Source organism: Chiloscyllium punctatum, chromosome 26 (assembly GCF_047496795.1).
Source record: "Chiloscyllium punctatum isolate Juve2018m chromosome 26, sChiPun1.3, whole genome shotgun sequence".
Classification (NCBI taxonomy): Eukaryota; Metazoa; Chordata; class Chondrichthyes; order Orectolobiformes; family Hemiscylliidae; genus Chiloscyllium; species Chiloscyllium punctatum.
This window is the reverse complement of record NC_092764.1, coordinates 32,389,544-32,415,679: the sequence shown is the minus strand read 5'-3', so window position 1 is coordinate 32,415,679 and position 26,136 is coordinate 32,389,544. Positions and strand designations below refer to the sequence as shown.

At 40.3% G+C, this 26,136-nt stretch overlaps 1 protein-coding gene across 2 annotated transcripts in view; it reads left to right on the top strand.

Moving 5' to 3' along the window:
• The window catches only part of slc22a31 (solute carrier family 22 member 31), a 73,472-nt gene that overhangs the window by 5,462 nt on the left and 41,874 nt on the right, over positions 1–26,136 (top strand). Inside the window, exons 2-5 of one of the 2 annotated variants that reach the window (XM_072596075.1) lie at positions 2,414–3,764; positions 14,385–14,488; positions 16,774–16,928; positions 23,388–23,556. In XM_072596075.1, the coding sequence (XP_072452176.1) occupies positions 3,696–3,764; positions 14,385–14,488; positions 16,774–16,928; positions 23,388–23,556 (497 nt within the window). In that variant the 5' untranslated portion in view covers positions 2,414–3,695. The remainder of the gene's footprint in view (positions 1–2,413; positions 3,765–14,384; positions 14,489–16,773; positions 16,929–23,387; positions 23,557–26,136) is intronic. The other variant, XM_072596074.1, reaches the window with a different exon arrangement.

The following is a 26,136-nucleotide window of genomic DNA, read 5'->3' as shown; positions in this document are numbered from 1 at the left end:
GCTTCTGGTAAAGTACTGGTGTTATGTCCCACTTTCAATTTATGTCTTCAGTTTTCTTTGGGTGTTTGGTGACGTCATTTCTGTTTCTTTTCCTCAGTATGGTAGAGGGGGTCCAAATCTACATGTCATAGAACATAGAAAAGTGCAATGCAACACAGAACAGAACACGATGTTGTGTCCTGATTTAATCCTAATGTAAAATATAGTAACTTAAACCTTGCACCCCTCAATTCACTGCTATCCATGTGCGTGTCCAGCAGTCGCTTAAATGTCCCCAATGACTCTGCTTCCACCACTACAGCTGGCAACGCATTCCATACATTCACAACTCTCTGCATAAAGAACCTACCTCTGACGTCTCCTTTATACCTTCCTCCTAATGTCTTCAAGCTATGACTTCTCGTATCAGTCAATCCTGCCCTGGGGAAAAGTCTCTGGCTATTGACTGTATCTATTCCTCTCATTATTTTGTACACCTCGATCAGGTCTCCTCTCATCCTCCTTTTCTCCAGAGAGAAAAGTCCAAGCTTATTCAACCTTTCTTCATAAGGCAAGCCCTCCAGTCCAGGCAGCATCATGATAAACCTTCTTTGCACCCTCTCCAAAGCCTCTGTATCTTCCCTATAGTAGGGCAACCAGAACTGGATACAATTGTCAATAGAGTTCTGGTTAGAATGCCATTCCTCTCGGAATTCCCATGTGTGTCTCTGTTTGGCTGAGCTAGAAGAATCAGTTTCAGATGTTTTGTCACTATACTTGGTAACATAATCAGTGAGCCTCTGGTGAAGCACTGGTGTTATGTCCCACTTTCTATTTATGTCTTCAGTTTTCTTTGGATGTTTGGTGACATCATTTCCGTTTCTTTTTCTCAGTATGGTAGAGGGGGTCCAAATTTATGTAGAGTTCCAGTTAGAATGCCATGCCTCTCGGAATTCTCATGCGTGTCTCTGTTTGGCTTGTCCTAGGATGGATGTGTTGTCCCAGTCAAAGTGATATCCTTCCTTGGCTGTATGTAAGGATACTAGTGATAGTGGCTCATGTCATTTTGTGGCTAATTGATGTTTATGTATCCTGGTGGCTAGTTTTCTGCCTGTTTGTCCAATGCAGTGTTTGCTACAATTCTTTATAAGGTATTTTGAAAATGGAGTTTGTTTTGCTTGTTGTCTGGAGAGAGTCTTTTTAAGTTTGTTAGCTGCTGTTTAAGTGTGTTGGTGGGTTTTTGGGCTACCATGACAACAGGAGGTCTGAGTAGTCTGGCAGTAATTTCCGAGATGTCTTTGATGTAAGGTAAAGTTGCTCGGGTTTCTGGGTGCGTTTTGTCTACTTGTTGGGTTTGTTGCTGAGAAATCGGCAGACTGTTTATTGGATACCCTTTCTTCTTGAAAATGATGTTTGGGTGATTTTCTTCTGCTCTTTGTAGTGCCTCAGTGCCTCAGTGTGCGGTGGCTCATTGAAATAATGTCCTAATGCAGCTTCATTTGTGAGTGTTGGGTTGATTGCTCCTGTAGTTCACTATTTGGTCTTTATGTGTTGTTTTCCTGTAGATGTTGGTTTGAAGTTCCCCAATGACTGTTTGCTCTACTGTGACATCTAGGAATGACAGTTTGTTGTTTTTTCCCTCTCTTTAGTGAATTTTATGCCAGCAAGGATGTTATTGATGGTCTCAAAGGTTTCCTCTAATTTGTTCCGTTTAGTGATTACAAAGTTGTCATCCAAGTAGTGGACCCAAAGCTTGGGAGAGCTGTTTGTTTGAGTCTCTGCATTTACTGCTTCTGCTAGAAACCCTGATATCAGTGATCCCTTGGGTGTTCCGTTGATTTGCTTGTAGGTTTTGTTATTGAAGGTGAAGTGTGTGCTGAGGCTTAGATCTACTAGTTTGATGTTTGCCTTTGCTGATGAAGTTGGCAGTGTCTGGTGTCTGTGTCTATGGTTCTTCTAATAGTGTAGTCAGTATTTCTTTGGCCAAATTGATTATGTCGGATGTGAACAGGGCTGTTATGTCAAAGAAGATCATTATTTTGGTGTTCAGGAATTCTTGGGTGGAGTAAATGGAGTAGTGTGAGTCCTCTACTGAGTGTTTTAGTCTTTTGTGGAATTCCTTGGCATGTCTGTACATCGGTATTTCAGGTAGTGAGGTTATGGGTCTGAGGGGGGCTTCTGGTTTGTGAATTTTGGCTGGTCCAAAGACCTGTGGTATGTTGGATTCATCTGGTTTCATTTTTTTGGAAGTCTATCTTGTTTAATTCTCCTGATTTCTTAAATTTTGTGAGTAAGGCTGTGATTCGGTTCTCCAGTTGTGGGGACAGGTCTATTGCCACTTGTTGGTAAGTGTTGGTATCTGCAAGCAGTGTGTTCGCTTTCTCGTAGTAGTCTGATTTGTTTAAAATGACTGTCAAGCATCCTTTGTCTGCAGGATGCAAGATAGAAGAGGATGAAATAATGGTCTCCTTTGACGTAACACCCTTGTTCACATTGGAACACCGATGGGATCATTGATATTAGGGTTCCTGGCAGAAGCTGTAATGCAGGGACTTGAGCAAACAGCTCTCCCAACCATCCCACCTAAACTTTGGATCCACTACGTGGATGACACCTTTTGTTATCACTAAACGAAACAAATTAGAAGAAACCTTAAAGACCATCAATAATATCCTTACTGGCATAATAATCATAAAAGAGGAAGAAAACAACAACAAACTGTCATTCCCAGATGTCACAGTAGAGCGAACAGTCATTGGGGAACTTCAAACCAATATCTACAGGAAAACAACACCTACAGACCAAATACTGAACTACAGAAGCAATCATCCCAACAACCACAAACAAAGCTGGATTAGGATATTATTTCCATGAGCCACCACACACTGCAGCACTGAGGAATTACAAAGAGCAGAAGAAAATCACCTATACAGCATTTTCAAGAAGAAAAGGTACCCAATATACACAGTATGCCGATTTCTCAGCAACAACCCAACAAGCAGGCAAAACGCACCCAGAAACCACTTTACCCTATATCAAAGACATCTCGGAAATGACTGCCAGACTACTCAGACCTCTTGGCATCATGGTAACCCGCAAACCCACCAACACACTTAAAAGCAGCTAATGAACTTAAAAGACACTATACAGACAACAAGCAAAACAAACACCATTTACAAAATACCTAGCAAGGACTGTAACAACAATACATTGGACAAACAGGCAGAAGACTATCCACCAGGATACATGAACATCAACTAGCCACAAAATGACATGAGCCACTATCACGAGTATTGTTACATCCAACCAAGGAAGGATACCACTTTGACTGGGAGAATACATCCATCCTAGGACAAGCCAAACACATGAGAATTCCTAGAGGCATGCTTTTCCAACCGGACCTCTATCAACAAACACTTAAATTTGGATGCCATCTACCATATTCTGAGAAAAAGAACAGAAAATGGCATCACCAAACACCCAAAGAAAACTCAACACACAAATAGAAAGTGGGATGTAACATCAGCACTTCATCAGAGGCTCACTGATTGTGTTACTGAGTATGGTGATGAAACATCTGAAAACGAACCTTCCAGCTTAGCAAGCAAACTCTCATCTAGAATCTCAACCTGAGCCACAAATCTTTTCAAAACTCGCTATCCCTGTGCGCTTGCAGCAAAATATCCCTGCTCCCATACTCTAGTCCTTCATCATGGATGCCAACATATTATTTTGCCTCCTTTGCCTGCTGCACCTGCATGCAATCATTGTGGAACTCTGGGCAAGTATGTACTTTGACCTTTTAATGCCTAATTTTTTTTTGTAACATTTGATCTAATTTGTGTGACCATAATGTTTCTTAATCCTATACAGCAGTGATTTTATACTGTTTATCCTCAATGTTTTATTCTTAACACCAAACCTAGATTTTGATCTAAATGTAGTATCTAAACACAACTTGTTTGTATTTTTGCCTCTTTCTTCCTTGCTGGTTTGTCCAGCTGAGTTTTGTGGGATTGCAAGTTTGAAATGGACCGTTCTATTTCCTGCCTTTTATTTGCGTATAAATCTTGAAGCAGGATATGAAGATCCTGGTGGATGACTGCAGTTGATGTATATGCAAAATAACTGGCACATCAATTTAAACTCTGAAGTTTCATTGTGTGTATTAAACATTAAAAATGCTGATTCACAGTACAGGTGGCCCCAGTTTCCCATCACATCTTTCGGTCAAAAAAGACATCCAGATTAACCTCCTTTCCAGCTCCTGCTGGGATTGGGACTGGGGATAGTGTATTGGTTAACCGACAGGAAACAAAGAATAAGAATAAATGGGTCTTTTTCTGAATGGCAGGCAGTGACAAGTTGGGTACTGCAGGATACTGCACTCTAGTCTGTACTAGGACCCCAGCTATTCACAATATTTGTCAATAATTTTAGATGAGGGCATTTAATGTAACATCTCAAAATTTGTGGGTGATACAAAGCTGAGTGGAAGGATGGACTGTGAGGAGGATGCAGAGGTGTTGCAGTGTGATTTGGACGGGCTGAGAAAATGTGCAAATGTTATGGCAGTTGCAGTATGTGAATAAGTGTAAGATTATTCACTTTGGTTGCAAAACCAGGGAAGCAGATTATTATTTAAATGGCTGTAAATTGAGAGAGGGGAATGTTCAATGAGACCTGGTGTTCGCACACACCAGTCATTTAAAATAAGCGTGCAGGTGCAGGAGGCAGTAAAGAAGCCAAACTGTATGCAGCCCTTCATAGTAAATGCGTTAGAGTACAAGAGCAAGGATATTTTAGTGCAATTATATAGGGAATTGTTGAGACCACAACAAGAATATTGTTTGTAGGTTTGCTCACTTTTATCTGAGGAAGGATGCTCTTGCTATTTGAAGCAAAGCTGCATGGGTTTATCCACTTGATTTGTGGAGGGGCGGATCTGATGAATGAGGAGCAATTGACTCATGAAGAATGAGGGTCGATCTCATAGAAATCTATAAAATTATAACAAGTCTGAACTTAGAGGCAGAAATGATGTTTCTGATGGTGAATGCGGGGGTTAGTACACAACCAGGGGTCATAGTTTAAGGATAAGAGTTAAAACTTTTAGGACTGAGATAAGTGGAAATTTCTTCACCAGCGAGCCTTTGGAATTCACTGCCACAAAATGGTTGAGACCAAAACATTATTTTCAAAAGAAGGTAAATATAGGTCTTATAACAAAAGGGATCAAGAGATATGGAGCGGGAGAGTAGGATTATTTGGGACATCATATTGTAGATGTTCAAGACTTTGGCAAGGCCACATTTTGAAGTACTGTGTACAATTCTGTTTGCGCTGTGAGAGGAAGGATGTCATTAAACTGGAAAGGATGCAAAAAAAGATTTGCAAGGATGTTACCAAAATGAGAAAGTTTGAGTTACAAGAATAACTTCAATAAGGCATTTGACAAGGTTCCTCAAGGTAGACTGGTTAGCAAGGTTAGATCGCATGGAATACAGGGAGAACTAGCCACTTGGATACAGAACTGGCTCAAAGTCGAAGACAGAGGGTGGTGGTGGAGGATTGCTTTTCAGACTGGAGACCTGTGACCAGTGGTGTGCCACAAGGACCGGCGCTGGGTCCACTGCTTTTCTTCATTTATGTAAATGATTTGGCTATGAACAGAGCAGGTATAGTTTAAAAGTTTGCAGATAACACCAAAATTGAAGGTGGGTCGGAGACAACAAAGAAGGTTACTTCAGAGTACAACGCAATCTGATCAGATGGGCAAATAGGTTGAGAAGTGGCAGATGGAGTTTAATTTAAATAAATGTGAGGTGCTGCATTTTGGAAAGGTAAATCAGGGCAAGACTTATGCACTTAATGGTAAAGGTCCTGGGGAGTGTTGCTGAACAAAGCAACCTTGGAGTGCAGGTGCATTGTTCCTTGAAAGTGGAGTCACAGCTAAATAGGATAATGAATAAGGCATTTAGTATGCTTTCCTTTATTGGTCAGAGCATTGAGTATAGAAGTTGGGACATCATGCTGCGGCTAAATAGGATATTGGTTAGGCCACTGTTGGAATATTGTGCACAATGCTGGTCTCTCTCCTATGAAACTTGAAAGGATTCAGAAAAGATTTACAAGGATGTTAACAGGATTGGAGGGTTTGAGCTTTAGGGAGAAGCTGAATAGACTAGAGCTGTTTTCCCTGGAGCATTGGAGTCTGAGGGTTGACCTTATGGAGGCTTGTAAAATCATGAGGGGCTTAGGTAGGGTAAATACACAAGGTATATTCCCCAGGGTGGGGGAGTCCAGAACTAGATGGTATAGGTTTATGATGAGAGCGGAAAGATTTAAAAGGGACCTAAGGGGCAACTTTTTCAAGCAAAGAGTGGTGTGTGTATGGAATGAGCTGCCAGAGGAAATGGTGGAGGCTGGTACAATTCCAACATTTAAAAGGCATCTGGGTAGGTATATAAAAGGAAAGATTTAGAGAGGTATGGGCCAAGTGCTAGCAAATGGAACTAGATTAATTTAGGATATCTGGTCAGCATGGGTAAGTTGGATCGAAGGGTCTGTTTCATGCTGTACATCTCTATGACAAGCTGGAACTCTTCTCCCTGGAGCATATGAGGCTGAAGTGGTGACCTTTCTAGAGCTTTATAAAATCCTGAGGGGCATTAATAAGGTGAATAGCCAAGGTCATTTCCTCAGGGAGGAGAAGTTCAAAAGTGGGCATAAGTTTTTAAAGTGAGAGGGGAAAGATTTAAAAAGGACATGAGAGACACATTTTTCAGTGTGGTTTGTGTATGGAATGAGCTGTGAGAGGAAGTGGTAAGTGCAGGTTATGTTACAACATTTTAAAAGACATTAGGATACTTAGATGGATAAGAGGTTTAGAGGGATATGGGCCAGATGCAGGCCAGTGGATCTTGTTCAGAAAATCTGAGCATGAACAAGTTGAACCAAATGGCCTGTTTCTTTGTTGTATGACTCTGACTCTCTATTAGAATACAGAGTTGGATGATAATCTGTGATCATGTTGAATAGTGGAGCAGGCTCCGGGGGTTGAATGGCCTACTCCTATTCCTATCCTCTGTTTCTATGGTAGATGGCCATGAAGGTTGTGACATTTGAAGTACCAACATGGATGTTTATCATGATTGTGCTTCTATCATCTGCCCATGATGGGAAGAGAAAAAGTATTGTAAGATATTAGCCACCTTTTGTGTTTAGTATAATTGAGAATTAGTTTTATCTTGGGGAAAGCTCAAAGATTGGAATGGTTTTGGGCAGTTTAAGGAAATCTGTTTCTCAGAGCTGTTAGGGGAAGAGGTTACTTCAATAAAAAATGTTGCTTGAAATTTCCTGACCAGGAGCATTTGGTTAAAAACCTGCATTGGCTATCTAAAACTGAGAAAACATAAGATTTCTGTGAATGGTCAAGAAAAAAAGACCTCTCCGCTCACTGGACCAGAACTGATTGAGAAGCAGTTATGTCAAACATGTAGATTTGATAGGAAAGGAATATATGGATATTTATTAAGTGTAAACTAATGATGCTGGGGGATACATGGAATTTTGTTTTATGTATTTTAAAGTCTTCCAAAGTTATATTTAGCTTGCTTTATTTTACATTTGTTTTCATTTGCATAATAAACTTGTGTTTTATTGTGAGACTAAATCTGCAGCATTGCATGCTTACGTTCAGTGAAAGACAGCCATGTTAAATTAACAGAAAAAAATCTATAAAGCTAGACTTCATTCTGGGATCTGACTTTCCCAGTAGTAACATCAACTAGGATTGTAACTATGATCTTTGGGGAGCAAATCTCGATATGATTTGTGTACCAAAAACAATTTTCGTATGGAAGACAGAAAATAAAGAAAGCCCGTGTCGCACTTTTTTAAACCACATTTGAGGGGTTTGAGTACTTTTGAAACGTAACATTGTGGTGCACCAGCAATTTGAGCACATTTACCTAATAAAGGGGTATAAGATATCATTTATTTTTCGAATTTGGATTTTCATAGTGAAGATCTAGCACCCACCCCCCAAGAGCGGCCTGTCAGCTCCGAGAGCGGTCAAAAGAATCACTAGGAGTACGGTCTATTTTAGCAAGGTTCACCGGTTTATTATGACGTCAGACACAGGTTTGTCCAGCAACAGAGATTTGCAGCTTCTGTGTTCCTCTGCGCCATTGAATTTGAACAATAAGCCATTTTTATATGTTTCTTAAGATACAGGATAACTTTAACTACAAAGGAAAACCAATCAAGATAATAAGGTGACATAATGGACAGCAGGTTAATCCAATGATATTTCCTGGGAAACAGTATTGTCTCACACATCTTATGTCTCATGCTTGCAAGTTCAAGATTAGTCAGAGTGGTCAATTAATGTCTTATGATTCATTTTATGAAGACTTCATTGTCTGCTTTATCTTTTAATTCAGCCAGCTCAGCAAAGAAGGAATGCAGCCTTCAATCATTTTAGCACAGTCTTAATCCTGAAGCCATTTTGTTAAGTTATTTTATATTCAAAATTCATTTTGTTATTAATAAAAGCTTGCATAGATTTGTTGCTCCTGACAACAGCTTAAGTCCAGATTTTAGATCCTCATCTTCCCCTTTTGGTCATTCCATGACCACACTATAAACGTGAGGGCACAGATCAGATTAACCCAACTGAGGGACTGGGGACAGGCAATGGCGCTTCCTCATCTTCATCTAAATGGAGAAGAAGCATTTTCTGGGTGGAACCAATGCTGTTAATAGACGCTAATAGTTTAACAATAATACACTTAACAATAGCAATGCCAACAAAAAAGACCAACTAAGACAATAGCAGTCTACATTGCCATATTGAACAGCCAGTTGTACCATGAGCCAAAGCCCCAATCTCCCCTACCTCCACCTTCAAAACCTTCAGTATAAAATATCATGATACTTTCTTTCTCATCGAGCAATTTAGGTATTAATCTAGACAACGCCGATCCAACCAAATCAGGGTTTTGTACTCTGAGGAGGTTCCTGCCCTTCTCTCCCTTTAAAAGCAGGGTTCCCAACCCCAGAAGTCCTCAACTTCTCTCTGTAAAAACGGGGTTCCCAACCCAGTAATAGTCAAAAGAAATGTTGTGTCCAGTAAATGCCTTAGAAGCGTTCCATGCTTCTTCATTGGCATTCTGGAGGGGAAAAGGGTCAAAGAGTTTTTTGCTGAAACCAAATATTCTGTCGTGACTTTGGAGAAACAAATGTTTAGTGGAAAAATAACATTTCCTTATCTTCTCTTTTGCGGCTTGACCTATTTGAATAGGGGCAAGGCTTACCAGGATTGTCCATAGCACAACTGGAATCAAACTGACACACGACACCTTGACAGGGTAAAGACCATTTCAACTTGTTCTGTAAATGGACTCTTCAATCTTTTTGATGCAGTTGACCACTGCAACAGCCATTCTTAGTAACGTTCAGTCTCTTGGCGCACAAAGATTTTTTTTTGTCATAGTTGGTACACAATCTCTGGTTGCTCAGGATCGCACAGGTAAATTGTCCCTTCTTGTGCACCAGTGCTGGCAATGGCAAGTCCACACAGCAGGGCAAGTTCGATCTTCTTCATCTCCCCCCTTGCAAGAACCCAGGTGGAATGCTCAGCAACCTTAGCAGCAGTTGGGGTGGTAAGGAGGACCTGAAAGGGTCCTTCCCCATGAGGTTGGAGGCCGCGGAGTGTCCACAGTAATAAAGTATAAACTACTTCCTCCTTGCCGACATGTATACAAAATAATTAATTAAAATAGGCAGCAGAAAAGAAGGAACACAAACTTGTCCAGTAGGGGTCATCCACATTCTGATGGATGCAAGCAGAAGAATAAAGTTCTCCGTTTTGGAAATCAAGCCAGCAGAACTGGAAAGAAAACTCGGCAGTTTGGAAAGAAAAACTAAACAGTTAGTTTAGTAAGAAATTTTAAAGAGTTGAGTTAGGAGTGAATATTTCTCTGGGTTGGAGTATTGTTACACCTCATTAGGGTAGCACACTTATAATCAAGCTTTGATATTCCCAGAGCTACCATTAAAGTTAAAGATTTTAAGATGTATCTAGAACTGTATAATTTTCCTGTCTTTTAAACCCAGGTTGTTGGAAATCACAAAGGCAGGTTTCTATTCTATAGAAGAATTACTATTTATTACAAATAAATAAACTTGCACCACAGTAAACAATTATGATTCGGGCATTTAACTCTACTAGCTAAAACTCTAGTCCTGTTATAAACACGTCCTGTGTATGCAAGTACAGACGGGGGACAAAAATCAGGGATATTATTAATATACATGCTAATGGGCAGAGGAAAAGACTGAAAAAAAGAAGTTTAGTGGTCCCTGTTCATAGGCTTGCTGCAGTTATTCTTGTGCAGGTTAGAATGGTGCTGCTTGATCATCCTTCTCCAGATGCTTTCACATGTTGCAGGTGGCACAAGATGACTGGATTGAATTTACAAAGGTTTCTGACTTAAGAGTTAAGAGTCACAATTTACAGCAACTACTGAAGGAGAAACAAACTGGTTTCCTTCACCTTAAAATTGTTTTACTTCCAAGAACATAGATGGCTCAAAAGCTTGTGAAAGTCTGGTTGTTTCTTGCTATCTCATTCACAACCCCAAGCTTTTCAGTTACCTGAGAGTGAATCAGACCATAGCTGGCAGGCAGGAAAGCCTTTGTCATAAATAATTGTTCACTAATGCATAGGCCAATCAGCTAGTAGTTATAGAGTCACTGAGATATACAGCACAGAAATTGAACTTTTGGTCCAACTCATCCATGCTGGCCAGATATTCTAAATTAATCTAGTCCCATTTGGCCCATGTCCCTCTAAACCTACCCTTTTCATAAACCCATTCAGAAGCATTTTAAATGTTGTAATTATACCAGCCTCCATCACTTGTTCTGGCAGTTCATTCCATATATGCACTGCCCTCTGCATAAAGACGTTACCTCTTCATGGTGTTAGGGTAAAGATTTAAAAGGGACCTATGTCCTTTAGTTTTGACTCCCCTATCCTGAGGAAAAGACTGGCTGAAATTCAATTCATGCACGTCATCTGGCAAGCTTGTCTGCAATAACCTTATCCAGTGCTGCTCAAATGAGCTTTATAAAGAACACTTGACAATGAGTATCAGGTTACTTGGTTTTTAAAGAAATGTTATGATTCTTCAGTAATCCTTGATATTTAAAACTAGTCTTTTCCCATTTCAGACTACAATGAAAAATACAAAATAAAAGACTGTCTGTTTCAGATACTGTAAAGACTTTGTTGGGATAAAAGCAAAGTGTAGCAGATGCTGGAGTTGTGAAACAAAACTGAATATCTGAGAAGCTCCATAGGTGTGGCAGCACCTGTGGAGAGAGAAAGCGAGTTGATGAGCAAGTTGTTGGAGGGCATTCTGAGGGCCAGGATTGATATGTATTTGGAAAGGCAGGAACTGATTAAGGAAAGTCAATGTGACTTTGTGCATGGGAAATTGTCTCACTAACTTGACTGAGTTTGTTTTTGAAGAAGTGACAGAGAAAATTGAAGGCAGAGTGGTGGCTGTCCTTATTACTTAAAAATGTTTGACAAGGTTTCTCATGCTAGACTAGTTAGTAAGGTTAGATCACATGGAATCTAGAGAGAACTAGCCATTTAAATACAAAATTGGCTTAAAGGTAGGAGACAAAGTGGTTTTCAGACCAGAGGATTGTGTCCAGAAGTATGCTGCAAGGATTGAAGCTGGGTGCACTGCTTTTTGCAATTTACATGAATGATTGGATGCGAATAGAGGATGTATGGTTGCTAAGTTTGCAGATGACAGTAAAATTGGAAATATCATGGATAGTGAAGAAGGTTGTCTCCAGAGTGCAACAGGATCTTGATCAGATCGGTTAATGGGCCAAGGAATGGCAGATGAAGGTTAATTTACATAAATGTGAGATGTTGCATTTTGGAAAGAAAATCAGGGCAGAACTGAAACTTAATGGTAGGGCCCTGCGATGTGTTGCCGAGCAAAGTGACATTGGTGCGCAGGTTCGTGATTCGTTGAAAGTGAAGTCACCGGTTTTTGGTATACCTGCCTTCATTGATCAGTGCGTTAAGTATAGAAGGTGATGTGGCTGTACAGGACATTGGTTAGGCCACTTTTGGAATGCTGCTCTCCATTTTGGTCTCCCTGCCATAGGAAGAATATTTGAAACTTGAGAGGGCTATTCTCCCTGAAGTGTCAGAGGCTGAGGGATAATCTTTATAGAAGTTTATAAAATCATGAAGGCCTTGAATAGGATGAATAGCCAAGCCAGAATAGGGGGAGTCCAAAACTGGAGGGCATAGATTTAAGTGTAGGAGAAAAGATATAAAAAGGATCCAAGGGGCAACTTTTTCTTAGAGAGTGGTGCGTGTATGGAATTATCTGCAAGAGGAAGTGGTGGAGGCTGGTACAAGTACAGCATTTGAAAGGTATCTGGATGGCTACATGAATAGGAAGCATTTAGAAGAATATAGGCCAAATGCTGGCAAATGGGATTAGATTAATTTAGGATATCTGGTCAACATGGATGAGTTGGACCAAGGGGTCTGTTTCCCTGCTGTACAACACTGATTTCACAACTGTGCTGAAGAAGTCATACCAGATGTTGCTGGGAAATAATTTGAAACCTTGAATTATTGTTTATGTTTAGGTCTTTCTAAATTGTCTTTTATGTCCACGTATGATTCTTTGGTATTTAATAAAAATAACTTGTGTTTTTGGGTGAAAGAACATTGGCAACGGTTCACTGACTAACCACTATAGTAACCAAATGCAACAATTAAAATTGATTTACAAAACCATGTTTCACTTTGGAATTTGACTTGTAATACCATTAGCTGGATCATAACAATTGTCCCAAGGATATGTCCACTAAGCAACCAATTTTTTTCAAAAAATGTTGACCACAGCAAAGGCATAATTGGTCACATGGCCTTTTTCATATTGTGAAATTAGTTCTACGATTTCACTCTGTGAATTCAATTTCTCTATATACTCCACGTGACCATTGGTGTTGATGAGGGTAATTGATGTATTATTACTGGACAAGAGATTCTAAAGTATGTTCGAGCATCCAGCTGCTTTAAATAATTTCAAGTGGTCTAGTTTTCCAGTTCGAATAAAATCGAAGCTGAGTCCCCTCCTAAGTCAATGGCCATATGTTTTTAACACTATCCTCTGTTTCATTAAATTTGCTTTGAAGATATCAGCTTTTAGAATGCAATGTAAGTTGTTAAACTAATGCAATTATTACAAAAAATTGCTATTATTAATGAGAAGCTTCAAGTCTAATTTGTGAGTAAAATTTTTAAACATTTTGGCATTGATGACAGAACATAAAGCACCTCCATACCTTTTGGATACCTTATTGGGATGTACAGTAATGACCATTTATTGTCCATTTTAATGCTGAGTAGTAAAATTTATCTTGTAGCATTTTCCAGTCACTTTTGAAAGGCATCAACACTTTAAACTGTTCTGTGAAGAGAGTAGTTTGTACAACCAGTGACTCATCTGCTTTGCATACGCTTTCAGTGTACATACTGACAGTACATCACATTATTTCCTCCTGCAGGTTTACCAACTGAGCATATATTCAATGTTACCTACACAAGTTAGTTACAGTGCAATCCATGTCAATTTTTAGTTATTGTACCATGCTTTCAAAGATTAACTTTTTCGCTTAATTGTCTGTTGTGACGGCCTTCTATGTTTAGTATGTATGTAAGCAAGATGCTCAAAATTTCTAACTGTTGTAGGATGTTTATAGTGCAGAATACCCTTGTTAAACACTGCACACGATGTAAATATCCAGTGTATTGACGTGAGTGTTTAATATTTGATACACCTTTTATAGGCGGTTCAGAAAAATGGTTTGAGCCAAATTAAATGAAAATCACAATATCACACCTTTTTAAATAACGTGTTCACTTAGAAATGACATTGAATAGTAGAATAATTCTTCAACTTAGATATTCCAAAACACTTTATTTCAAGTTTTGCATAAATGGTGGAAATGCTCCACAGTTCCCGCAATATGTATGAAGAGAAAAGACGTTGATATTTGAAGCATGGGCTTTAGAAAAACATGAAATGATGAGCTGACTGCTATTCAAAATGATTTTTTAAAAATTAAATTTGCAACAATAGCTGGAGGGAATTCTATTTAATCACTTTGTGTGCAAGTGGAAGAGATCAAAGTATTGAAATGACTGTTACATAATAGGACTTTTGGCAATGACAAAATCATAACCACAATATTCTGTATAAATATTGGTCTACTTGGATTTTTACACAGACAAGAATTGATATGAAAAATACATTGTTATTGGGATTAAACCTTTTTTAATTTTTTTAAAGTGGAACTTGGTTTGTAAGAACTATTGGAAGGTTCCACTGGAGCAAGTGAGCCACAAGATTAGTTGGAGTGTTGGATATTTAGCCCTAGGATCTGTTGCTGACCGGTAAGTTGTTTTTCTTTTCCTATTGTGATTTCATGCTTTTGGCCTCTTAGGCTTTCTGTGATATATAGTGAGCATAATATTCAGGAATGTGCATTTTGTGTTGCAAAATCTATAACCTTTATAAAACTAGATACATAAGTTTTTTTTTTAATGTCATTACATCAGAGCCTCCTGTTTTGAGAATCATGATACAGGAGTGACACAATTTTATCCTGTACACAGTTGATCAGTTTTGGACTGATTTGCAACTTGTTTGTCAGTATTACAAAAGCCATACAGTACCAAGTTCATTCAACAATTTTTAACCATTATGCCCACCTGCATGGTGTTATAAATGTGTTTGAAAACAGAATTGATGCAATACTTCAATCTGCCAGTGAAGAATTATTTGAGCATCCTTTCTGTGAAGACAAGTAGATTTGCCTGATAGGCAATTCTAGGGTGACTCTTTTTATTTTGCAGGAAAACTTTTAGGTCATTTCAATCATTTATGGCTAAGGAGGCTATTTTCCCCATTGAATCCATGCTGGCTCTGCATGAAGCAATCCAATTAGTCCTACAAGATTTTATTTCATTCAAGTATCCATCCAATTACTTTTTTCAATATCATTGTTTTCACTTGCACCACCAACATGGGCAACATGTTCCAGATTATTGCATAAAAATGTTCTTTCTGATTTTCTCCCTGTGTCTTCTTTTGTCCAGAATCTTAAATCTATGTCCCTTAGTCCTTGCTCCATGAGCAAATGTGAGGTGTTTTTCTTTCTTATCTAAGGCTGCCATAATCTTGTCTGGTTCTGTAAATATCCTCTCAATCTCCTTTTGCTCCAAGGACAACCGCACTTTCATCCGAAGCTTATACTATTTTTCCAACACTCCTCAACCCTCAGCAAAATCTCTCACCGTTGTGGCATATGTCCATTGCATTCTGTCTCAAGAACCTTTAGATCTTTCCTGAAATGTGACTAGAACCGTCCACCGTGTAGGGGTGTAACTCCAGCTTTATATAGGTTTAGCATAATATATCCTGCTTTTGTATTTGATGTCTCCATTTAGGAAGTCAGAAATTCCAGGTGTGTTGCTGGCCATTCTCTCCAATATGTTGTGCCACCTTTGAGGATCTATGCCACATGTCCCCCAGCTGACCCTCAATTACTGTTCACTTTTTAGAACTAGAGTATTAAAACTATATTACTTCTCTCTGTCCCTCTGCTGAGGATATCTCTCACTTCTTTGTTAAATAACATTCTGCTAACATATCTATGTCCTGTTATAGGCAACTCATCATTCCTATCTTTTTACCATACCTCTAAGTTGGGTATAGTTGTTCAATTTTAGAGTTCCACAGTGTCTTCCAAGCTCCAAATGAACATTGACTCTTGTGGCACAACTTGTGGTTCAAAATAGAAACAGCCATTACCATAAATCATTGCTTTCTAATCTTAAATCAATCATATTTCCATATTGGCCTTTCCTGTTCCATAAGCCTCCGTTTTGTTCATCACATTTTTATGCCTTCCATGTCGAAACTTTTCATAAATTCCTCCTAAAAATGTCAATTGCATTCCCTTCATCAACTTCTGTTACTCAAAACGCTGAATTATTTCAACTGGATCTGGCCTGTACAGTTCCATTTTCCTTAATTGATTCAAAGCTCTCCAGGTACCTGTTTCAATTTTTTTTTCCTAATTTAAGGATGCCAAAACTGTATCTGTCCCTGATATTGGACTAACTAGCCTATAGTTATTAAGTAGTACTTAACTGCTATTCAAGAAAGGCTGTAAGGTATCAAATCTGCTAATGTCAGTCCTCTGGCACCTGCTCCTTAACTAGGGAAGCTTGAAAAATTAAGGGATGTCTTTCTGCTATCTCCAAACCCACATTGATTAGCAACCTGGGGTGCAAGCTGCCTGACAAGATGATTTTTCATGATCCAAACATAGCCAGCCTTTCAACTACCACCAACTCTCAATCAATTTTCACATCTAATCAGTGCTTCCACTATTTTAGTCTCTATGATTACATTGTCAGATTCCTTTTCCTTAGTAAGCACTGATGTAAAGAATTTCTCCATTTTTGAACTACAAATATATTTTGAGCTGGAGATTTACACATTATTGAAATCAAGGAAGGAAAATGGATTTTCTGAATAGCTTGGCCCAAACAAAGAATTGAAGTTGTAGCTAATTTTCAAATTTGGTTTTAATTATAGTTGTAAGTTTTGAGGAAGACTTTATGCAATGAGGTCAAACTACTAAATGTTGGCTTTATTTTATTACTTGTAGACTGGGCCGTCGAAATACATTCATTCTCTCGCTAATTCTATCAATTATTCAGCATATTGGAGTTTCTATCTCTGTGGACTTCCTCATGTTTGTTCTGTTCCATATGTTCAGTGGGTTAGCATCAGCTGGACTCTTTTTGTCTATATACATTGCAAGTAAGTATACAGCAATTTGGGTTTTGACCAGATGACAAATTAGTGTTTTTCAATGTGTGCCTATATCTAAAAAAATTACAGATTCTAATCCTTTCTAGTTTTGAGACTTTGTTTTGCAGATTTGTGGTTTGTAGCAATAAGCTATATACTACATGTAGTGATTGGAATAAGGTTGGCCAGGTGGATCTCATTAAGTATGAGATCCCTGATTGGTCCTGTTAACCTGGGCCAATCAGGGAGTCTTGGCTGACAGATATAAATAGGAGCCTGCCCCCGGGTGTCCTTGGAGAAGGAGCAAAAAAAAAAGAAAAAAAAAAAAGGAGGAACGCCCCCGGGTGTCCTTGGAGAAGGAGCACGCGGGTGTCCACTGACACCCTGGAGTTGTAAAAGAAAAAAATAAATAAATAAATAAATAAATAAATAGGAGCCTTTCTGTTCACTCTGAGAAAAAAAGAAAAGATTTAAAAAATAGGAGCCTCAGGGATTTGCGTTACTCGAGGGACTGTGAGCTAGCTGTGAGCTAGCTGGTCAGAGTCAGGCTATGCACTGCACACATGCAAGTAAAAGGTGACTTAATGACGGGATACCAGCCTCCGTGAAATTATTTCCAATGGTGATGAGAGAAAATGATACAGTCCTGAAGTAAATTAATTTGCAACCATTGTCTTTGAGCTGGGGTACGCATTCCTTTTTCACATCTTTATTTGGGAAACTTGACTTGTTCAATCCTGCCATCGAAGCTTGGGCCTAGGATGTGGAAAAAATGAATTATTTTTTCAGGACAGATGAATAGCAATGAGTAATTCTTCTGACTGCTTATGGACTCAGAGTTTTTAGTTTATTAGGACCTAACTTTCACTAAAGCACCTGGCACTAAAACCTTTCAAGAATTGACAGATTTTGTTAGGGAATATTACAACACCAAGCTGCCTCTAATTCTGAGACTTTATCAGTTTTATTTGGCAGTTCAAGAACCAGGGGAGCCCATATCAGAATTTTTGATGGTTTAGACCACTGGCAGTGGAATGTATGACTTTGGGTTAACTCTTACTGGGATGCTGAGAGACTGATATGCGGGATTAATGACATAACCATGTAAAAGTACCTACTAGCTGAAGCCCAACTGGACTTTAAACAGGCACAACTGGCTTTGTCATTAAAAAAAAAATGTGGCAAATGGAGCATTTGAGCTAAGGATATCCCAATGGAAATGGACATCCTCACCTGTCTGACTGAGCCTGGGGAATACCACTTGAACTGAAAATGTGTTGCTGGAAAAGCACAGCAGGTCAGGCAGCATCCAAGGAACAGGAGAATTGACATTTCGGGAATGAGCAAAGTGTGTCCAGCAGGCTAAGATAAAAGGTAGGGAGGAGGGACTTGGGGGAGGGGCGTTGGAAATGCGATAGGAGGAAGGAGGTTAAGGTGAGGGTGATAGGCCAGAGTGGGGTGGGGACGGAGAGGTCAGGAAGAAGATTGCAGGTTAGGAAGGCGGTGCTGAGTTCGAGGGATTTGACTGAGACACGGTGGGGGGAGGGGAAATGAGGAAACTGGAGAAATCTGAGCTCATCCCTTGTGGTTGGAGGGTTCCTAGGCAGAAGATGAGGTGCTCTTCCTCCAACCGTCGTGTTGCTATGGTCTGGTGATGGAGGAGTCCAAGGACCTGCATGTCATTGGTGGAGTGGGAGGGGGAGTTGAAGTGTTGAGCCACGAGGTTGTTGGGTTGGTTGGTCCGGGTGTCCCAGAGGTGTTCTCTGAAACGTTCCGCAAGTAGGCGGCCTGTCTCCCCAATATAGAAGAGGCCACATCGGGTGCAGTGGATGCAATAGATGATGTGTGTGAAGGTGCAGGTGAATTTGTGGCGGATAGGGAAGTATCCCTTGGGGCCTTGGACGGAAGTAAGGGGTGAGGTGTGGATGCAAGTTTTGCATTTCTTGCGGTTGCAGGGGAAGGTGCCGCGAGTGGAGGTTGGGCCAAAATAACGTTCTGCCTCTGCGAAATGGCTAAAATGTTCTTCAGGATCCAAGCCAACAAGTCATTATAGTTGCTGGCAGTGTGTGAACCTGAGACACCAAAGGAGTCCAATGAGGCCTTACTGTAGTAAGAGAACTTGTAGGCCAGTAACCAAGAATGTGCACATCCTGGAAAGTCCATCTACATGTGGTTTGTAGTAGTTAAATTGCTTCGTAACACCCTAATCAGAATCAATCAAAAAATAAACATCTCATTAGATGGTCACCCAATTCTAATGGAGGTTGATACCAGCTCAGCTGATTCAGTGATTACAGAACCAGTCTTTAACAAGATTTGCTCTGGACTCCAACCATTAAGTTTGCGTAAGAGCTCCAGCAAGCTGAGAATGATTACTTGGGAACCATTACAGCTTAAGGGTACAACTTTGGTTCTAGTCTCCTGTGAGAAGCAGTTGTTGCAGTTACCACTGATTTGTAGTAAAAGGCTTGGGCCCAAGCTTGATGAGGTGGAATTGGTTGAGAAAGATTAATCTTCAATTAGAAAATGGCTGCCTGAGTGAAATCCTAATTAAATACCCGAAGTTTCTCAGGAAAGTCTAGGGATTATCAAAGGAGCGAGGCCACCTTACATGTTGACCAGGAAGCAATTCCACGATTCTGCAAGACCTGGCTAGTGCCAATTGTTTTGCGAGCAGAAGTAGAGTCAGAAATCAGGAGGCTTGGAAGTGAAGAATTCCTGAAGACCATCAAAGACAGTAAGATAGAAGAGGTTGAAATAATGGTCTCCTTTGATGTAACAGCCCTGTTTACATCAATCAACATTAACCTGGCCAAGGAAACACTGACTGCACTATAAGAAGACCCAAAGACACATACACCAAACACCACTAACTTCATCAGCAAGGACAGTATCGTCCAGCTTCTGGACCTATGCCTTACCACACACTTCACCTTCAACAAAACCTACAGACAAACCAATGGGAATGCCCATGGGGTCTCCGATATCCGGGTTCTTAGCAGAGGCAGTAATGCAGAGACTCGAACAAACAGCTCTGCCGACCATCCAACCCATGCTATGGATCCGCTACGTGGATGACACCTATGTCATCACTAAACGAAACAAATTAGAGGAAACCTTCAAGACTATCAATAATACCCTTATTGGCAAAAAATTCACTAAAGACGAGGAAAACAACAACAAACTGCCGTTCCTAGATGTCACAGTCGAGCGAACAGCCAATGGGCAGCTTCAAACCAGCGTCTACAGGAAAACAACACCTACGGACCAAATATTGAATTACAGAAGCAATCATCCCAACATCTACAAACGAAGCTGTATCAGAACATTATTTCAATGAGCCAACACACACTGCAGCACAGAGGAACTACGCAGAGCAGAGGAAAATTGCCTACACCAGGTATTCAAAAAGAATGGGTACCCAATGAACACAGTCCGCTGATTTCTCAGCAACAAACCCAAACAAACAGACAAAACACGTCCAGAAACCCCAGCCACTCTCTCCCCAAATCAAAGACATCTTGGAAATGACTGCCAAACTACTCAGACCACTTGGCATCATGGTAGCCCACAAATCCACCAACACACTTAAAAGCAGCTAATGAACTTGAAAGACCCTATACAGACACCAAGCAAAACTGATGTCAGTTACAAAATACCGTGCATGGATTATAACAAACACTATATTGGACAAACAGGCAGAAAAACTAACCACCAGGATACATGAACACCAACTAGCCACAAAATGACATGACCCTCTCTCACTAGTATCTTTTCATACAGATAAGGAAGGACACCACTTCAACTGAGACAACACATCCAGCTTAGGACAAACCAAACAGACACGCATGAGAATTTGTAGACGCATGGCATTCCACCTGGAACTCTATCAACAAACACATCGAGTTAGACCCCACCTACCATCCCCTGAGAAAAGAACAGGAAATGACATCACCACAGAAATGAAATCACCAACCCAAAGAAACCCAAACATATAAATAGAAAGCAGGAATCATGTACAAAGCTTCGCCTGATGCCCACTGAAGATGTTACCTAGTAGGGTGACGAAATGTCTGGAAATGAACCTTCCAGCTCAGCGAGCAAACCTACATCCAGAACCTCAACCTGAACTACAAATGTTCTCAAAAGTGAAGGAATCATCAAACCAGTCAAGTTTGCAGAATGGGCAGCACCAGTCGTATTGATTCTGAAGGCCAATGGGTTGTGTTGCCTTTGTGGGGATTTCAAGCAAGTGGCAAACAGCTTCCTGCAGCTGGATAAATACCCAGTCCCTTGCAGAGAGGACCTGTGCGCAAAATTGACTGGAGTGAGGCAGGCTGTCTTTTACACAGCTGGATGTAAGCCAAGCATTTCTGCAATTATGACTAGATGAGAAGTCCCAGATGTGTGTGACAATTAATACCCCTAAGTTTTCATACCAATATATGAGACTGCCATTTGGGGGACATCAGCTTGTGCCCTTTTGCAGAGGACAACATTTTACAGGGTCTACCCCAGGTCACCATTTATCTGGATGCTGTGCTAATAACCAGGAATACCAATAAAGAGCATTCAAAGAATTTGTACATTGTGCTTAAACTTTTCTCCCAGGCACACGTATGCTTTAGCAGCGGCCACAGAGTGGAGTGGGGATGGCAGCCAGCACGCCAGGAGTAAAGATGGCTACTGGCTGGGAACCAGTGGAGCCCAGTCAGATCACATGAAAGCTCTTATAGAAAGACTGTAATGTCTTCTCTTTTTAGCTTTACTTTTTTTTTAACTTGCGCTGCATTATAAATATAAATAGTGTAATATTTTTCTTTATTTTATCTAAGTTTTTATACCAAGGTATTTTATACCTATGATGGTGCCATTTGTTGGTGACATACACTTTTCACTGTAATCCTGTTCTTTTGTAACTTGAGTACACATGACAATAAACCAAATTCTAACTCTCTGTATTCGATAAATTCTGTCCAGTTATTATGTTTGTTTTGTTTTACGTCCTTTACATTTCTACCTTTTTTTTTTAAAATGTTGTTGGTAGCTGCTGGGCAAGTAGATTAGGTGAGTTACTCACTGCACAGGCTTCCTAGTTTACTGTTGAAGTCACAGTATTTATAAAGCTCATTCTGTTCAGTTTCAGGTCAATAGTAATCCTGAGGTGGTTGGCAGTGGTTGATACTGTGATTTTGATGCCATTGAATATCCAAGGGGCGGTGGTTAGGTTTTCTCAATAGAGACTGTCAATTTCTGGCACTTGAGTGGCATGAATTTTGTTTGCCACTTGGTCAGCCAAAGCCTAGATATCTTTAAGTCTTCATACTTTTGGAAATGGTCTGCTTCAGAACCTGAAGAGCCAAGAATGGTGCTAAACGTTATGCTGTTATCAGCGAATATCCTCACCACTGACCTTTTGGAAGGAAGATCATTTAAACTGTTTAAGATGGTTGGGTTTAGGAATCTCTAGAACACCTGCAATGATGGCCTGGATCTGAGATGACTGATATCAATCTTCCTTTTGTGAGATACAGTTCCAACCAGTGAAGAAATTCCTCTCGCTCTCTCTGATTTCCTCCCCCAAGCACCACCCATTTCACTTTCAGGCAGACATCTCCTGCTACTAATGTTAGAGGACCTCCAAGCCTATTTCTGAAAGATATATGAATACTTTGGTGGAAACCACTAATTTTTGCAAAAGAGTTTACAACTCCTACTAATAATCACGCCAGGTGTTGCCTGTTTTTTCTTGATATGCACACCACGATATTTTTAATCAACCTATTCAAACATTATGATCCACCTCTGGGATAGGTAGGTCTTGACACTACTACTGTAAACTACAAGACATTTATACACTTTTAATCAATCTATTCAGACATGTGGGACTTGAACCTCTGCCATTTGGGTCCAGAATGGAGACATTATCACTATATCAAAGAACTGCACCTTTGCACAACTGCATTCCACCTTCTTTTTATGCCACCGTCTCTCACTGAGCCAATTGCATTTTCAACCTAGATGAAAGCAAGTGGTCCTCATAATACCACTACCTCAACCTATATGCCATTGAAATCCTCAACATATTTTTCACCTTGCACAACACTTGCTTTACTTTTTGCTTTGCCAGCTTGTCATCCTCCCTCTGTACAAGCTTTGATTCATCTCAAACACAGCTTCTTGTAACCTATTCTTGGTCTACCTTTCCTTGTTGCCTTGGATTTGTTTCTAGTCCACAAAAAATAAAATTTTCAGCTCTTCTCTATATTTAAGATCTATCTATTAACTTGTTCATCTCTATCTCTGACCTTCTGTAGCCAAACAAAATGATCCGACATCAGTGTTTCCTCTTCTTTTCATTGTTTTGTTTTCTTTTCAATTGTAAAAAGAACATTACATGCAGAAAAAATGACTTTCTTTTTCCTTTATGACAGTGAAACCAGTTTTAAAATAGTTTTTCTCCTCCAGGGTTGGAGATGTGTGACCCACCACACCGACTGATGATCACAGTGATTGCTGGATCCTTTACAGTGGCTGGGGAGATGTTGCTGCCAGGATTAGTTAAGTTATGCAGAGATTGGAGAATTTTGCAGACTGTTGTCACTGGCCCCTTCATATTACTACTCATTTATTGGTGGTGAGTGTTTCAACAGTAAGTCATTATCTAAATGAATTAGATAAGTATATGTAATCCTGCAAAATCTTTTTCATTGCAGATTCAAATATTGTCATTTTTGACTTTTTAAAGTGACTTTTTAAAACATTGTTTTTCCTCTATTAAGATAGACACACCGAAACAGATAAAGGAGGAAGTGCTAGATGTCTTGAAATACTTAAAGGTGTATAAATCGCCAGGACATGATCGGGTGTACACTAGAACTCTGGAGGAAGCGATTGCTGGGCCCCTTGCTGAGATATTTGTATCATTGATAGTCACAAGTGAGGTGCCAGAAGACTTGAGGTTGGCTAACGTGGTGCCACTGTTTAAGAAAGGTGGTAAGGACAAGCCAGGGAACTATAGACCGGTGAGCCTGATATCGGTGGTGGCAAGTTGTTGGAGGGAATCCTGAGGGACATGATTTACACATTTGGAAAGGCAAGGACTGGTTAGAGATAATCAACATGGGAAATCATGTCTCACAAACTTGATTGAGGTTTTTGAAAAAGTAACAAAGAGGATTAGATGAGGTTCCCTACAGTCTGGAAACAAGCCCTTCGGCCCAACAAGTCCACGCCGACAGTCCGAAGAGTAACCCACCCAGACCCATTCCCCTACCCCTGAATAATGCACCTAACACTATGGGCAATTTAGCATGGCCAATTCACCTGACAAGCACATCTTTGGATTGTGGGAGGAAACCAATGCAAGCACTGGGAGAATGTGCAAACTCCACACATACAGTCACCCAAAGCAGGAATTGAACCCGGGTTCCTGGTGCTGTGAGGCAACTGTGCTAACCACTGAGCCACCGTGCTGCCCCAATGATGAGGGCAGAGTGGTGGATGTGATATTTATGGACTTCAGTAAGGTGTTCAACGAGGTTCCCCATGAGAGACTGGTTAGCAAGGTTAGACCTCCTGAAATACAGAGCAAACTAGCCATTTGAATACAGAACTAGCTTGAAGTTAGAAGGTGGTAGTGGAGGGTAATTTTTCAGACTGGAGGCCTGTGAATAGGGAGTACCACAAGGATCGGTGCTGGTCCACTATTTTTCATCATTTATGTAAATGATTTGGATGTGAACATAGGAGGTATAGTTAGTAAGTTTGCAGATGACACCAAAATTGGAGGTGTAGTAGACAGCGAAGAAGGTTACCTCAGATTACAACGGGATCTTGATCAAATTGGCCAGTGGGTTGAAGAGTGGCAGATGAAGTTTGATTTTATCTCATTTTGGGAAAGCAAATCTTAGCAGCTCTTATACACTTATGGTAAGGTTCTGAGGAGTGTTCTTGAACAAAAAGACCTTGGAGTGCAGGTTCATAGCTCCTTGAAAGTGGAGTCGCAGGTAGATAGGATAGTGAAGAAGGCATTTGGTATGGTCAGAGTATTGAGTATAGGAGTTGGGAGGTCATGTTGCAGGATGTAGGTTAGGCCACTTTTGAAATATTGTGTGCAATTCTGGTCTCCTCCCTATTGGAAGGATGTTGTGAAACTTGAAAGGGTTCAGAAAAGATTTAGAAGGATGTTGCCAGGGTTGGAGGATTTGAGGTATAGGGAGAGGATGAATAGGCTGGGGCTGCTTTCCCTGGAGCGTCGGAGGCTGAGGGGTGACCTTCTAGAGGTTTATAAAATCATGAGGGGCATGGATAGGAGAAATAGATAGCCTTTTCCTGGGGTGGGGGAGTCCAGAACTAGAGAGCGTAGGTTTAGGGTGAGAGGGGCAATATGGGTGGCATAGTGGCACGGTGGTTAGCACTGCTGCCTCTCAGTGCCAGAGACCTAGGTTCAATTCCCATCTCAGGCTGCATGGTCTTCTCCTGTTACTATTTATTCCTAAACCTTTCATCGTGTTACATCCTTTATGATTCATTAAATTCTCTTTTTTTGATCGTATTCATACTTTATTTCACGTTTATTCTCTTGATTAGGCTCTGAAGCATTAGATATTTTCACTATTAAGGAAAGCTGCTGTAGTTGAAGTATGACTTTATGAAAGCTCTGTGTGGAGTTTGCACATTCTCCCTGTGTTTGCGTGGGTTTCCTCCAGGTGCTCCGGTTTCCTCCCACAATCCAAAAAAATGTGCAGTTTAGGTGAATTGGCTATGCTAAATTGCCCCTAGTTTAGGTGAATTGGCTATGCTAAATTGCCCCTAGTGTGAGGTGAAGGGGTAAATGTAGGGGAATGGGTCTGGGTGGGTAGTGCTTCGGTGGGTCGGTGTGGACTTGTTGGGCCGACGGGCCTGTTTCCACACTCTAAGTAATCTAATCTAATCTAATATAAAAGAGACCTAAGGAGCAACTTTTCCACACAGAGGGTGGTGAGTGTATGGAATGAGCTGCCAGAGGAAGTGATAGAGGCTGTTACAATTGCAACATATAAAAGGCATCTGGATGGGTATGGGAATAGAAAGGGTTGAGATGAATATGCACAGAGTGCTGGTAAATGGGTCTAGATTAAGTTGGGATATGGGCTGCATGGGCGAGTTGGACCGAAGGGTCTGTTTCCATGTCGTATATCTCTGTGACTCTGACTCGGTAAAACTTTCTAACTGC